Here is a 17024-nt window from a genome sequence, read left to right as displayed (position 1 = left end):
ATGAAAGATATTGGTTTGAATCCCATCAACCACTCTTTTTTCATTCCAGATGAAGCAGTGATAGATGACGTCCGTTGCAGGTACCATCATATTGGTTTGTTGAAACAACTAATTCCAAAAGATTTGAAGATGATTATCTTAAGTTCAATTAAATTACAGTTGACTTACCTATAGGTTACAAATTAGTTTCTTTCTAAGTTTTCTGATCAGAAATAGACATAAACTAGCAACATGTGACTGTCACTTTCATATAATAATTTGTTCTTATTTTAAAGACAAACTGTACAATGCATTTTGGAAGGTCGAGGAAGGAATCCCGCGGCAAATATACCAAGTATAACAAGTGTTTAAATCTTAATGAATACACTTTATCTTCCAAACTTGGTTTATAGGGCGGGCCAAATAGTTGGTGAAAATCGGTTTGTGACTTAAAGCATTCTGCAAATTTTATTTGTGCGATTATGAGAGCTTATTTTATCATATAATACACAACGATCCCACCACTGGGCCATGGCCCTTGTATTTTAAAACCGCTGAATTAAAGGATTAGAAAAATGTTTTACTGCAGTATACAAGGACAAGAACACGCCATCGCCGTTCCTCGAATGTTTTAAAGACCCTTCGGCCAATCAGGATGCGAGGCCAAATCACGTGTACCTTGACTCGCCAGTTTTTGCCGGAAGCAACTGTTGTATTCAATGCACGTTGCAAGCAGCTGATATTGATGAAGCAAAGTATTTGTACGACCAACTAGCTGTTCTTTGTCCTATAATGGTTAGTCATAAGCAATGGATTATGAAGAATGGCTGAGTGTCATAGTTGTTTTAAGTGTCATAGCTGTTTTGTTCAAAACTCATGTTTTGTGAAATTTTCTTTAAACATCATGTACTTTAGTCCCATTATGTGCCTAACATGTAAGCTTAGTGTTTTTGCGTCACAGCTCGCACTCACTGCTGCGTCACCAATCCACCGTGGATACCTCGTTGATACTGACACTAGATGGCAGGCGTTCGCAGAATGTTCAGATGATCGAACTAATAAAGAAAGAGGTCTAAACGTCAACAAACAGTTGAGTCAAATTTTAACCAAGTAAAGTGCTTTGAGAGTTATTGACTTGGCATGTAGAGTGCCAAGGATCCATACACCGAGAGTTACTTCAATTAGAAGTTATCTCTCGAATGATGAACCTACACTGAACGACGTGCCATTGGAAATGAATGCACGCGCGTTTGAAATGCTCAACAACGCAGGTTTGATTTGGTGTTTGTGTGAATGTCATACTTGTAGAAAGCAAACGCTTTGGTCGTTGTGTGTATTTTTCCTGCAAGCATAATATACCGAACCACATTTCGCTTATTAACAATACTCTCATTTGTCACAGCGAACTTGGCATTGGTTTTCAACCACGGGTTTGGGATTTCAAATGGCTCTTGCGAAGTGCAAAAGGGTGTCCGTGTATGCATTTTCAGATTAACATACTAACATTCAATTACCAATACTCTTTTTTGCAGCAAAACTATATTTCCGACATTTTCTCCAATTTGTGTCAAGCATTTTTGTTTGCTGAAATATAACATTTGCTGGTTACACGAGCTGCGCTAAGCAAATCTGGGCGTCTCCTTGCGCTTACCCTTTCGCGGGCTCAAATTTTGGAAACCAGTGAACATCTGATAAAAATAACAACGACGTCATTGAACTTGCCTCTTTTGGGTTTATCCATTTCTTTGCGATTTTACACTTCATTGTTTGTACATTAAGCGTTGAAACTCTGTGTGTATATTGGCCAATTTCTTGATTTTGTGAGCAATCCAACGGTCTTCTATTAATAGTTTAATACTGTATTGTGTACATCAGGGGTGGAAAAGACAATCAGTTGCCACTTTTCACACTTGTGGGTGAGAAAGCTACTTTCGTTGGAACGAAGTCAAACTGTTTTCACTCCTCAACTTGGTTACGAGCATTTTCAGGTGTGTGCTTCACTTTTGGGACACTTGATTTAAAATGGAGCTTGGTCAGAACTAACATTGTCGGAAATAATACTTTTGAAACAAAGAGGAAACAACAACAACTGTTGCAAACGTTGTAGTTATTCTTTTTTATTCAAACGTAATCATAACCAGTTGATCACTTTTCATAATTATCAAACATACATGAAACATTTAACATCGAAAGACGTTTGGAATTGCAAGATAAAGACGAAGACTATTCAAATCTACTGTCACTGAACAAACTGTATGCAATGCAAAACCCATTCAGGCCTAAATAAAGAGTAAACTATTTAATCAAAAAAAATAAACAATTTGAGTCAAAATGGCTTCCATTGTTCTTGACAAATTTTATTTATAACATAGACCTTCTCTTAAAATTTTTGTAAATGATTAGACTGCTTGTTTAGTTTACGTTTGGTCATTCTGTATATTTGCATAAACGTAGATTTTTTGCAGAACATTCAGTCGACCAACTGGCAAACGGTTCGTTTCAAGCCCCCTCCTCCAGACAGTGATATTGGATGGAGAGTCGAGTTCAGGATAATGGAAGCTCAATTGAGCGACTTTGAGAATGCAGCTTTTGTTGTCTTTGTCATACTTCTCAGCAGAGTAATTCTGGCAAATAAACTCGATATTCTGGTTCCCATATCAAAGGTAGGTCATGTAAACTGTGTAGCACTTTAAATGTGATATTTAAATTGGAAATATACAGGAATGTATGGAAACAACTTTACCGAAGTAGCCCTTTTCTGCAACACAGTGCAAAACTAAAATAATTTAGTTGGAGGTCTAGATTCTCTAGGACAGGGATCGGCAACCTTTTTTGCATAGCGGACCGTGAAAATTTTTTTTTTTTTGAAAGTGAAAATTAAACGCGGACCGGTCTTCAAAAAAATACAAACATGTAGCAATAAAAACTCTTAAACTAGTTTATCATCCCCGGGATACATGGGCAAAATGGTTTATAGCAATTAACCTGAAAAGTTATACGGCCCGGTAACGAACTTCTCGCAGACCGGTACCGGGCCGCGGACAGGCGGTTGCCGACCACTGCTCTAGAACACCCAATAACTTTCAAATTTAATTTGGAATGAGATTGTGCGTACTATCTGCTATTTTTCTCATAAAGTTAAAGTTATTTAAAAGTTATTTTTCTTTTTTCACTGTTTTAACAAATTTTATCAAATTTAAGCGTGCTTTCATAATTCTCATTTTGTAGTTGGATGAAAACATGACAAGAGCTCAACAAAACAACGCTCTATTGACACAGAAGTTTCATTTCAAACACAATTTAAACTCAAAAACAGGTAAACCAGTATGTGTTTCTGCCTTAATTCTTCGTTTGTTAATCAACAATTCAACTTCAGAGAGCTGCAAGATCAAGGAAACTAAGCAAACCATTCCGGAAATGACTGTTGACGAAATCATAAATGGAAAAGTAGGTCAAAGTTGAAACCAAGACTGCGACCCCGTTTCAAAATTGTTGATAAAATATTTTAATTTATGTGTAACATTGCCATTTTACATCATAGCGCAGTAGTTAGATTCACCATGCTGCTCACAATTGCCACAATCAACCTTAGTTTAACCCATGTTTTATTTTAGTTAAAGTTTTAAAGTGTTACGAGGTTTTCTTAGTTGAATTAAAATTATATTTTGGTTTTAACATTATTTGTGGATTGTGGAGCTCAGACGTGTTACCGTTGTTTTTCTTTGTTTATTATCTTTAGTCCCTTTACGTTATATTTTGTACAGGATCTTTGCCTTAAATGGTCGGCTTCTTATGTCAAAAATCGCTGATAAACTGTGGATTTATTAATGTCGAAACATCTGTGCTTCTATATATCAATCAAAACGAGATGTGGACATCATCAGTCTCTACTTTTCAAATAGAATACATATTAAATCCCGTGTATACGAAGTGTTGACATATTCTGACATATAAAAGCATTGTCATTATTATTACTGATATCTTAGTGATTTGTTTAGGTCGGTCAGTTTCCAGGGTTCGTTTTTCTTATTGAGGAATACTTAAAAAACAAATCTATCAAAATGAGCGCTCAAACCAAGCTTCGACAATACTTGGATTTCATCAGCAAAAAAGCTTCTGGTAAAGTTTACAAAAATCAATAACTTTATTCTTAGTATAAGTTACATCTGGTGGGTTTTTATTTTAAGGGGAAATCCCCACCACAGCACAATGGATCCGAACGTTTGTGACGTCACACACGGAGTACGCGCGCGACTCTCGAGTGACGGAATCTATGACCTATGACCTTTTGATGATATGTCGATCTATGGATGAACCGTACATGATTTAGAAAATTGTCAAAAATATCTTTCCTGTGGTTGTTAGAAAATGTTTTAGGCAAAGGAGAAATGGTGTTAATAAGCCTAGCTTGTGTGTAATGTGTTTGTAATTGGAAGGAAACATTTTATTTTTTATCGAAAGTTTCTGTTCAGTAAATGGTTCGTACACTTTAATTTCTGCAATAAAGGACAAATTGCTGGAGAAAACATATTTTTACGAGCACACCAAGTCTCCTCACTCGCCAAATAAAATCGGTAACAATAAGCAAATCACATAGTGCGTGGGGTAAAAATTACATTTACCCAGAAAAACAAGCACATACTATTACTATTTTTTAAACGAAAAAACAAGTAAAACGTTTTTATCTAAAAACATTCTTTATATTTGCAAAATTAGTGAAGTAGAGATCCTTTGGGATTGATTTTGAGTTGGGTTCATTTCGGTTGGTGAAAGACAACATAGCAACATAATTGCACTTAAACAGTCACCAAGCCGGAAATAGCTGCGCTACGTTGAAACGTAAAGGAGCGCAAAAAGTGTCGAGCACAATTGGTAAATATTGGCTGACCACGCTGCAGCTACACCATATGTTATCTTTGAATCAAGAGAACATTAAAAACCTCTGCGTTATAAGGTAGTAGTTCTTAAGCATTGGTTAAAAAAAATGAAAAAATAATTGTTTGAAAACGACTTAATTGCCACATACACTAAACATGGCCCTTAATAAATATTTTGATTCTTCACCCCTGAAGGTGTTTGACCTTGAAAGTGACTACCAAAGTCAAGTAATCGTCGTTGATGCATAATCATTTCGTCCACAAAACACAACTTTAACGCAAACGGTTTAACTTACATTTACAAGGTAAAGGTATTTTACTGTCAAGGCGCGTGTTAGCGTTTTTCGCACACGATCATTGTTTTGCACAGACCGAAAATCTGGTTTTAAGTTTTACCTTTAAAAAGTATTTTATTGTGTATTTACTGATTGTGGACATACTTCTCGTAAAAATATTCAAAAATATATGTTCCAACCTTCTAATTGTTACTCAAAAACGATTGACCTTTAGCACATAATTATGTCGTTCATGGTGCGCAAACCGATCACATGCCAGCTGAACATATGCTAATTTTCGAACGCGCTGTCTTCAGTGTTCCCAACATCATCAACCGCTTTATCCTTTGTCTTGCTTTGTTTGTAGATGAGGAAACCAATGGTGTAGGAAATTATTGCTAGGGACTGAAAAAATATTTTGATATTAAAGCGAGAATTGGATATGAAAACGAATTTAACAATAGCTCGATAATACGTTCTTATTTTAAAACGTTATGATGTTTACACATTAATAGTGATGCATAACCATCAGCCTCATAAGGTCACATATTGTCAAGGTTTTAAATGAATGCGACAAATATGTAATAAATTGTTCGTTTATTTTGTGCGTTGAATACTCTTTGATGGATATTTTGTTTCCAAAATGGACATGAAAAACTTTTTGGTCCAGAAAAAAAGGATCTGTAGATATCTGGTCGTACGCGTCCAGCTGCCAGACTTTTCACTTAGGTTAAGCTCACACCACTGACGAGAGCAAGTAAAATTAACGCTGCAGCAGGTTGAAAAATGTTTGTGATCCTAAGGTTTAGCGCCCAAGATGTTTTTTGATAGGGTTCGGAACTTAGAAGCTTTCAATAATGAATCCTGATCAATTTTATGTCTGTGTAAATGTCAAGCGCCCTGGACTGGATCTTTCGGGTAATTTTCCTGCCCAAAATTACATACCTTTTATTTTTGTTGTTATTTTTAACGGGGTTCGTACCCAGGACACTCCCCGGGACGAATCCCGATCAGGTTTTTTATGTCTGTATATCGGTCAGGCGCTCTAGACCATTCGGCCAAAGTCCTGCCCTAACTTACATACCTTTTTTTTCACGGGGTTCGAACCCAGGACACTCCCGGGGACGAATCCCGATTAAGGTTTTTTATGTCTGTATATCGGTCAGGCGCTCTAGACCATTCGGCCAAGTTCCTGCACTACATTACATACCTTTTTTTTTTTTTTTTTTTTTTTTCACGGGGTTCGAACCCAGGACTCTCCCGGGGACGAATCCCGATCAGTTTTTTTTGTGTCTGTATATGGGTCAGGCGCGCTAGACCGTTCGGCCAAGTTCCTGCCCTAAATTACATACCTTCAGTGCAATGACAAATCCAAATATGTACAACGACATCTGGTGGTTAAAATATCTCCTGCACGAGGAAACTACGCCGTCCTCGGTGTTCCAAACCGCACAGGCCAAGTCTAATATGCGACCCATGATAATTGGAGCAGCAAACGATCCTAAAACGTCGTTGATTATCGACTGAAAAGCAAGGAACACAAAATATCACTTAAAACTCTAACCACTATTTTGTAGTATTGTCCCAAATGCAACATAGAATGCCGAGCCATATTTTCTATGATTTTACACCTTTATTTACTTCGTTTGTCAGCGTTACAAAAAACGGAAGATACATTTAATTTTCGGACACTATACGGATCTGTTTATAATTTAATGATAAAGATAAGGGCCCAAATAGACGTAAAAAACGAGATGCTAATAAAGAATATATTTGGGCCGTTATCTTTATCATTAAACATTTGATTTCATTTAAAACACGGTCTAAACAAGAATTGAATTGAAGGCTACGTACATTTTTACCGGGTGTTCCTTTAAATCGTAATTATTTGTGGCATCTGACTTATCTTTCCAAGTTGAAATAACGTTAAAAACGTTTTCTAATGTTGGAGGAACTTTTTCCCGATCTTTTTTGCGAGTTCAATAATACTGTTAAACTGATTACAGTTTAAAGAACCATTTTCACTTGTAATAAAATAATAAAATGCGGTATTGAGTCAAAACGGTTATCTAATTCAATATCATGATCAAACGCCACAAAAACTAATTAAACATTTGCTACAAGGCGTGCTGAATGAACGTTCTTGTTTTACGATATTTTACTTTCTTGTGCTATATGACCATGACGGTGTTTTGAAATTGATCAAGAGCAGGATGATGCGCCTCGAATATGATGCGCCAGTTATTTATAACAAAACTTCAGGCAAAGCAAGAACTGATAATGTTGCTAAACATCATTGCAAAACTAACCTGCGTGCCAACCGCGAAATCTCGATGAGTAAAAGGAACTATTCGAAGAACTATCTGCAAACAAAAGTTTATAAACATGTAAGCTTTCGTATTCTTAAAAAAACATATTTTGAGTTGTATTGTGTGAGTTGAGTTAAACGTGTAAACATTCCATGTCTTCAAAAACGTTTTATTATGAGTCGTATGGCTTCTTGTGATTTGATTTCAACAGCAGACAGAATGCAGACAGATTCCTACATGCAGGCTGAGGTATTTAAGACTATTGAAATATATTTTAAAAATGACTTGAATCCGACTTTCTGAACCACTTCATGTGCCGTATTTGTCAGGGGTTGCCCAATAAAAATAAAATAAAAAAAGTCATTGTAATAGGGATAGGGAACTTATCTAGACTTTGTTTTTACAATAGTTTTTCAAGACTTCATCAAGACGAAAACGTTTTTTTCCCCGAAAACTACCAAAAGGTTAAGAACCACTATTTGTCTTATTGGATACAAGTGAAGACTCAAAGTACAAAAACTAAGAAAAATCGCATGGATTCACTTTTACCTGTATATTAGGGGTCCAACAAATGAAAGTTGATACGGTGAGCAAAAAAAGTAGTACAAGAAACACTGCTGGACTCGTACAATTCTTGGCCAAACAAATTCCCAGCTTTGCTGACGTGTGAGTTTGGTTCAGCAGACTGACACAAGAACAGTTTAAGTAAGTCTGAAATTAAAATTTACATATTTTACAAATATATGTATTACCAGAAAACGCAAAAAGCCAATCTTGACAAAAGAAAATGCGAAAGAAAGAAAATTTATTTTTCTCATTTTTCTTTGGAAAAAATCACGGGAAAAACCAAAGACTTTAAGCTAAAATCTCCCAGCTTGTTGCTTGGTGGATCAAGACTACAATGAACGCAAAGATGCCGCAGGGGCGAAATATATTTTTCTTGAATTCACAAGGATCATTTGACGATGTATTAATAAATTTGAATCAAACTGGTCTAAACTGTAACAAAAATTGTGATAAGAAACAGACTAAGCAATGCATTTTAGTAAAGCATTAGGTCGCTTCTACGTTACTTATGTCATTTCGAAACGGCAGAACCATGCTAGGAAAGCAGTTTTGTCAAGATTACAAAAAAATGTCAAATTTCTCTTACTTTGTTGATAGTCTCGGTGCAGCCTGCGAAACAGGGAGAGAAATACGTGACGTCATTATCTCCGCAGATAGGATTATATACGTCACTGTTGCATCCGCAGTGAAGATTGCAAGAAGAGGAGAAGTTGGTGGCTGATATTAAGGCTGATGTTTCATTGTGATAAGGGACAGTGGCTCCAGCGAAACCTGTCATGCAAGTAAACATTACGATTGCTAATAAACTGTTCCTGCTAGGCATAAAATGAACTAAATGATGTCCTTTTAGCAAGTAAGTTGTATTGTTTTGCCTATGTTTTAACGTCCCTTTCAGGTCGCCTTTTCTGCAAACCAATATGTGTGCTAGAAGAGCACCATTTAGTTCATTAACCCTTTAACTGCTGAATTCTTTTTGACAAAAATTAATGTTTAGACCTGCTCTTGCTCTTTAGGGTTTTATGCAAAATCGATAGAAGATAGGCAAAAACTTTCTCTGGGAAAGTTGTTGGGTATAAAATTTTCTACAATTCAAAGATGAAAAATTTTTCGATGACGTCATCACTTACAAAATGACGTCATTTCAATTCTATTTTTCCATAAAATTGCAGTTTAGCGGTGTTTTTCGTTACAATTATTAGTTCCAAGTTGTTTTACAAATAATTCCTTACAAAACTTGATGTGTTTTTTTTCGATGACGTCATTAATTAGCTCATGACGTCATAATGATCAATTTTAGTTTCTTATTTTTCTGTAGTAATGGATAAAATTAATGTTTTTGAGCGTATGAAACTTGTTTTCAATCATAATTTTTGGCAATCTTGACAATTTACGGACTTATAAACGTTTACTAAATATCTGTACACACATAATTCATTTACAAGTGTTTGTACATGGGATGTTTATTATGTATCATTACACCACAACATGTGTAAGTTTGAAACACAGTTCACAGAAGTTAGCAGAAAAAACACAATTCCAAGCATTCCCAAGGTACTTTGCACTGATTCTTCTGTATTTGTTGTCCATTTATGAGGCCAAATCCTCCCACCATTTGACAATGTAAATGCAGTTGAGGGCCAGATATAATCAAAATATTGGTCAGCAACCACAAACTTTCTAAGTCAAAAAAATGCTTCCACAACAGTTGTTTTCTTGATAAATAACTGCTGTCACCACGAATAGTAAAGCTAAACTGACTGATACAGCAGTATATTCAAGCAAATCAAGGCAAATTCACTGCCCCCAACTACCCACTTCCAAGCCCAATTCAGCTGAACACATATCAAATTGTAAACAAAGATAGCCGCAGCATGCGCGCAAAGCCCTGAAATCAACTCCAAACAGCTGTCTGTGAATCAACCAAGCGTAAAATAATAAAAAATGGCTGTAAAACAAAAATTAGGAAAAAACTTGTTTTTTTCTGAATTTTGACTTTCTACTTAGTGTAATTAATTTTTTTCAAATACTAACATATCATTTTTTTCGAATAAATTGAAGCTAATATGCATAAGCTTTCAAACGCACCCCAGTTGTAAAAAAAAAATATATCCGCACTAATACGATTTTTATCGCTGTTTCGAACCAGGCATGTGTCGGGGCGCATTTATGCGCCCGCCGCAGTTAAAGGGTTAAGGAACGCTATAAACACATACTTAAAAATGGCTTTATCAAGTGAAAAACAGTCCCAGAGATTGTAGAAAGAGAGTACATTGTAACGCTAACGTCTTGGATTTCCTGTATGAAACGTAATTATAGTTTAAATTGATTTGACAATCGTTGAAACAAGGGATTGTTTGAACGTCCTAAAAAAGTGTTCACTTCATAACATTTTTTTTGTCGTGGAATGTTAAAGTTGCAACAGTATTACTTAATAATTCCTCAACTAGAACACTAGAACAAGAACACTGCAAAACTGTGAACAAGCAAAACATGAAAACGTGCTTGAATGAACGATACGCTGCAACAGGGGTCGGCAGCCTTTTTAGCCCTGCGGACCAGTTTGAAACTAAAATTGTATCACGGACCGGCCTTAAAACAACAAATGTTCAGCAATAAAAATTTATTACAGCTCATATTAGTTATTCCAACTTTTCCATGAGAACCTTAAGTTTATTTTCTACGACCTGACATTATGATCAGACACATTAGTGTCGCAACCGTTGTTAATTATATATTTCGGGAATAATTTTGGCTTTTTAAATCGGGTTCTCGCCGGGATGTAGATACGTACACCAATAAAGGTCCCGCATTACCCCCAAAACAACGCAAATTATTCGAACTAATTTGTTAATTTCGCAAAATTATTCGAGCTAAAGAATCTTTGTATTTTTGACTGCGATCTTGTACTTACCTAGTTCAGGACAGGTGAGAAAGAAAGCCCCGGAACAAAGCACCGAAAAAACCAAAAACGACAAACAGAACTTCATGATTCCTTCCACATTCAGTTCAGCTTTGCTCACAATCACTCCTCCTGATAATAATCCAATCAAAGCTCCTCCAATCGCAACAATACCTGAGAAGAAGTTGAAGATGAGTTAAGGCTTCACGTTCAGTATCAAAGTGACCTAATATTGTTACATAATTATTACGTCACATGTGTTCTGTTGCGAGCCCAGTGTTTGTTCTGTACGTGGCGATACTCGACGTGGCAGGAAAGGCACGTGGTAGGCGTTTTTGGTGCTTGTGCAAGACAGACGTTATATTCCTGTCTTGTTTTTATATGCCGTTTTTATATAGTCAACAAAGATTGCAACAGCTGACAATTGCAGGTCTATACCGAACAGAGAAAGGATGTGTTACAATATTAGCTTAGAGCAGGCCCTTGTGGCGGCTCCGAGCACCTTTGAGTTAATCGAGCTTGAAAGCTAAAAAACGTTGTTGCAACATTTACATTTAGAGAATGACAATCATAAGTTGCCGTATATTAAAAAATAGGGGTTAGTACTTGTAATGTCCCCTTTATCTTGATGTCTTAGGGCAGGTAGCAATCTCAGTGAGTTTGCTTATAGTGCGTGTAAAATCCATTTACAGAAATTTACACACATTTTTTGCAAGTTTTATACCCTGGACGCTCCCGAGGACGAATCCTGCTTGAATTTTTTATGTTTGTATATGAATCAGGCGCGCCAGACCATTTAGTCAAGTTCCTGCTTTAAACCTGCAAACGTGTCGGAAATCTTACCCGTGTATAGAGCGCCCTCCGTGGCCGATAAGCCGTACATTGCCTCGAGGTATTTCGGTATAAATGTTGACAAACCGGCTATCGTACCAGCCTCCATACTGTTGGCAAAGCACATGAGAAGATAGGGCGGATTGCGGAGAAGAACAAAAAAATCGTCCCATGCTTTCTTGAACCTTTAAAACGTTAACAAAGGTTTTTGTAACAAAATGGATTTTACTTTGTGCAAGCAAGATAGGTATGTAATAGGGTCTGAATACGATTTCACCTATAATTTTTTTTAGTAAATTTGTTAATTTTGAGCGAGTCCAAAAAATAAATACTTATTATTCCAATATTTTTAATTCCGGCCCATTGTCTCATTAACATTGCCCATAGTCTTGCTGTGGCACATACTTGTATAGTATTGTATTGATGCAGTAACTGTTTTGCCGCAGTTATAACAACGTTTAAGTTTGGATCTTTGGTCAATTTTAACGCTGCCTTACGACACGCCACAGACCAGGAAAAGGCCTTTTATGTTTTGCCTATTTGAAAACTATTCTATGTTTCACTGCTTGAAAACGGTTGTATTAAACTGATCCAAACCTATTGGTGTTATTTTCCTTCTCCGCTTCTTCAGCTACTGTTGTCGGATCTGTGGAAGCTCCGTAACTTTCAGTTCCTCGATTTTCCCTTGTTTCCTCAGTTCCCGGCAAATTGCGCGGAAGCATCAGCACTGGAACTGTTAACGATGAACAATAACTTATCAATTTCAATGTGTTGTTCAGTTTTGGGAGTAACACGGTCGAACCATCTTAACACACACTGTTTCACCAAAACCGAGTTAGAAAAATAGGTAAAATGTAATAATCATTTACTGTACTATTTTCTCAATGGGTCTATAACAGTGGTTCTCAAACTTTTTTATTGTCGGGGCCAAATGGTATTTTTTAAGTGTGTAGGGAGCCGCAAAACAAACGAAACCTTGAGAAAATCACTAAAGAAGATGACTTTGAAAGCTAAAATAGCAATGTTTGGTGGTTTTCTGAGGTCTGGTGCGAGCCGCAAAATAAGTAGTTGGGAGCCGCATGCGGCCCCGAAAACCGAGTTTGAGAACCACTGGTCTATAACCCTTGTATTTAGAGGCAGAACAATTACACACAATCGTGATATAAACATCAACTTTGATGAGTTTTTCTAGTTGCCTTACCTGACAGTTTTTTATCGTACAACAACTAGGCCAGAATTGAAGAAATTTGCTGCTATGCGAAAATATTCCACCCGGAGTGTTCAAAAGTTGAATTTTTTTGTCGCAAATCGAAGTTAAGGTCGAAGGTTTTATAGGCCATAAAATATTTAGTATAAATGAGGTTTTTAACTCTTGTTTATAAAGCTCCTTGTGACATATTTCTCCCGGCATGTTGGTTTTCCAAGTGCGCACGCGTATTCATACTTGCGCATGCGCACAACTGTTAAACGTCATGAAACTGGAGCTGTGAAGCGCACATCTCCACCATAGATAACTTACTGATGCCATGCAAAACAAGTCTAGGTTTTAACTCTTTTCAAAAATGAACAAGACATTTGGTTTTTACAAATCATAACGATTCTACACTCATTTTTATTTAGATTAAGGGTTTGTAAATTTTTTATTCCTACTCTTTTCGGACCCCCTGTTTCAGTGTACTGCGTCATGCAGGTAGGAACGCTGCATCAGTTAGTTAAAATTACTTGAAAAGACGAGCATCCAAACTCCAGCAGCAAGAAATCCCGGCCACCAAGCTCCAACCCATTCAACGTGAGTGTCGTCAAACGTAACTCTACAAAGAAGAATTTTTTTAGTGATCGCTTCTGTGGTTGGTCTTCGTTAAAGTTTCTTGAAAAACAGGAAATGGGATTGTTTCAGTGGCCTTGCAAACGTCTGTACAGAAGTAGCTCTTAACCACCAATTACGGAAACTTTTAAAAGTAGCAATGTGCCAACAGCTACAATAACAGAAGCAACTACTGCAGCAGCAACAATAACAAATGCCTAACACATCGACCTTACGGGACATTAATCGCTTTTTGCGGCTAAATTTAAATCTGCTTCATCCCTACTGAGATAAAAGGCTTATGCGACAAAACTTACTGTTCTCCAATGTTGGTGTAGATTTTTAGCAAAGCTCCTACTCCAAGGTAACCAATTGCGGGGCCAAGGGCATTGGAGATCGCAAAAAATATAGCTGCAAAAATAAAAGTAAAAAAATTGGCAAAGAAAACTTATAGACCAAAAATACTGAAATCGTTTTGTTTGCGTCGTCCGCAAAATGTAAACCTAGTGTTTTCGTGTTTTTTTAAAGTGAATGTTAGAACCAGGCTGGTAGAATTTTGGCGGAAAATGTTTGATAAAGTTGCAACAATTTTCAACTATTACAAGAGCTTGTACATTTGTGTCGTGATTTTCGCTATTTTGCATTTTAATGCTTCATGATCCCAAACCTATGATTTCGTCTCGTTGTACATCTAAGTTTAATACGATTCAAATAATAATTATGTAAATAACACGTAAATTCACCGTGATACGTTGAAGAGGATTTTTGAGGTACATTTTCGTCGATGAAGGTTAGTCCTAAAGTGTAAATTGCCGTTGACCCGTATCCTATCATCAGCGAAGAAATGTAGAAAATGTACCTGCATTTAAACTGGTAATAATCAAATCATGTTTGATTCCATAGGTAACGCAATGTAATTTCAAATGGCCAATTTAACCATTGATTTAGTAAAAGTAACTTGATAAAAAATAATAATATGGAACATGGGTATAAACAAAACATATTGTGCAGATTTTTTGACAATCTCCATTAGTATTATTAGTGCATTATAGAAACTTAGTTGCTTTTCCTATGTGTGTTCAGCATTTACAAATTAACCGTCAATTTAGGCATTTAAATATTTTTTTGAATATTGAGTATCACATGCTTTGTACTTACAGGTATTTTTCTGTACTTTGGGCTGCTACGTGTGTTGTATTGGCAAGACATAGAAACTGCGACCCCACATCGGTATTTACTGTGTAACGGGGTGCAGCATAATGGGGGACTGCAAACAAAATGGTACCCCAACCCATAATCACCGTACCCCAGCCAACCCACAGTGGTTTGTGACCCTTTCTGCCAACAAACATTGCTATTCCTGCTCCAGCAATTGCTGTGACTTCTTTCATGCTGATGATTAGACCAGATTCCGCGCTTTTTAAACCGAATCTGAAAAATAAGGCCTAATAATAACTTACTTTTGCAACGTATTCACACGAGCACTCACTCACTCACTCACTCACTCACTCACTCACTCACTCACTCACTCACCTTTTTTCAACAGTGGTTAGAACCGATTTCATCATTCCATTTGAGACCAACCCGTACGCGAAACCGAGACAACAGAAGAAGCATAAAACCCACCGAGATGACGCGAATCCCTGCAGAAAACCAATTGGTTGTCTGCAAATAAAACCAAAGTTAAAACTATGTCAGTCCCTTAGTAAATCCAACTATCTTCCAACCGGCATTTAGCCCAATTTAAGTCCAAATTACAAGATGCAGTGGTTTTGTTGTGAAATGCTAATAGCATGGAAAATACCTGCCCAGGTTTATACATTTAAAGCACTTAAGCATCACTAGAAAGCTAAACAGCTTAGATAAAGTTGCTGTCTGTAGTAAAAATGCCTAGTCGATATTAGCAAATACATAGTCTCAGTGGTTTGATGAGTGAAGCAAGCGTTTCCCAACCTTTTTATGCTTGCGACACGGAAGGCGGTAACTTAGCATGACAAAAAAATAAAATAAAAAATACAACATTAAATCGTTCAAATCAACTTTGTTTAAAGCTTTGATAATTATCACTATTTGTGACAAATCAATTGAAAAGATGGTCTTGGTGCAATTAGGTACACCAACATTTTTTCATTAATTTCTAAAACTTAAGATAGGTTATTTTCGAATTATGTCATAAGGACCTTAAACAGACGTTTGGATCCTGCGAACACATATATTTATCAATCTATCACGACATCCTCGTGGCAAATCGCTTGAAAAACCACTAAATTAGAGTTCCGCATGTCTGAAGTCGCAAAGAAATCAGATTTTCTGCAATCTACGGTCATCATTCTATGTACTTTTGGTAAAGTAACACACCTAAACTTAAATTAAAGCTTCTCACCGTTTCTTCTTCGGGCAGCATCCGTAGTTTAGTTGCAAGCCACAAGTTGTATCTTCGACTGGACAAGATATCTTTACTTTTGCTTCAGATATGCTCATACGCAATGAGCGACGATTTTGAAGCATTGTGGTCGTTTGATAATCTAAAAAACTAACCTATTCTTGTTTTAGTAATGCTAGATTTCCGTCAGTCATAAAAAAAAGTTAAAAAAAAACTGCCCTTTCAATTGCAGTGTAAGAAAAAACACAAAAAAATCAACGAAGTACAGTAAAGATTGCTAACGGAACAAAGTTTTAAGCCAAATGTAAAATGATAAAATACTGTTACCAAATAAATACAAAGCTGTGCTTTCGTATATCTCACGTTGAAACTGCCAATTTTTAAAATGCTGAAATAAAGATTGAAACGACTAAAAACATTTGCCAACAAAACCGCGCTTTGCTATCAGCAAACACAATTTGTCCGCTGCAAAGTGTTGCGCGATCTATAAACTACATTTGTGCGCACGATTTTCGTGACGATTCCAACTCAGCAACAGAGTTCAACTATTGCTCTCTGCATCAGTCTACAAGCTTGCAAAAATAAAATGAAATTGTAAACAAAAAATGCTCGATGAAGAGATTGGCTCAAAAAACGTGCTTCCGGTTTTGCACCGTTCTTGTCACTTGCACAAGAGAATTATCCCGATAATCCCGGGCCAGACAAAAACACATATCACGTTTGTTGCGTTGTTAACTGGCACTCAACAGCTGTACCACTTTGTGTGTTTATGGAAAAAACAAACCGATTTTGGAACAACTAAGAATCCAAAATCGTTTTTTAAGTAACAAACCAATAAGTCAAAACACAGAAGACATGTATTCATATGAATAAACTGTTGCTGGCGGGCATAATGTATCAACAAAATTTGAAGGTGTCGCGTATGGGAAATCGAAACGTCGGCGTATTATAATAAAAAAAAACTGGTGAAAGAGCTAACAGTTTTATTGATGTTTTATTTTTATTTATATGGATTCATGTATATTCTGCCCAAATCGCATCTTTAGTTCCTTTGGATCCTTATTTGAAAAAAAATTATAAACCTGGCAATGATGTTTGGT

At 36.5% G+C, this 17024-nt stretch overlaps 2 protein-coding genes across 2 annotated transcripts; one reads left to right on the top strand and one right to left on the bottom strand.

The window, feature by feature from the left end:
- On the top strand, nt 1–4412 carry LOC145213372 (glutamate--cysteine ligase catalytic subunit-like). The gene is made up of 11 exons (XM_080081652.1): nt 1–80; nt 276–334; nt 569–774; nt 941–1068; nt 1126–1250; nt 1855–1967; nt 2445–2642; nt 3208–3295; nt 3356–3426; nt 3978–4098; nt 4167–4412. Exons 1-11 carry the CDS (start codon nt 1–3, stop codon nt 4307–4309), a joined length of 1332 nt encoding a protein of 443 aa, XP_079937778.1. The 3' UTR covers nt 4310–4412.
- An 86-nt stretch (nt 4413–4498) lies between these two features.
- On the bottom strand, nt 4499–16488 carry LOC145209110 (solute carrier organic anion transporter family member 4A1-like). Its single transcript, XM_080079357.1, has 14 exons — nt 15925–16488; nt 15075–15206; nt 14700–14972; nt 14285–14400; nt 13859–13952; nt 13460–13548; nt 12335–12470; nt 11750–11922; nt 10919–11080; nt 8594–8778; nt 7990–8151; nt 7441–7494; nt 6484–6654; nt 4499–5536 (listed from the first exon to the last, which is right to left on the bottom strand). Exons 1-14 carry the CDS (start codon nt 16047–16049, stop codon nt 5423–5425), a joined length of 1986 nt encoding a protein of 661 aa, XP_079935483.1. The 5' UTR covers nt 16050–16488; the 3' UTR covers nt 4499–5422.
- Between the last annotated feature and the right edge of the window lie 536 nt (nt 16489–17024).

The sequence above is a fragment of the Phallusia mammillata genome, chromosome 1 (assembly GCF_965637545.1).
Source record: "Phallusia mammillata chromosome 1, kaPhaMamm4.hap1.1, whole genome shotgun sequence".
NCBI classification, from domain to species: Eukaryota; Metazoa; Chordata; class Ascidiacea; order Phlebobranchia; family Ascidiidae; genus Phallusia; species Phallusia mammillata.
Note: the sequence above shows the minus strand (reverse complement) of the source record. Positions and strands in the feature narration are given on the sequence as shown.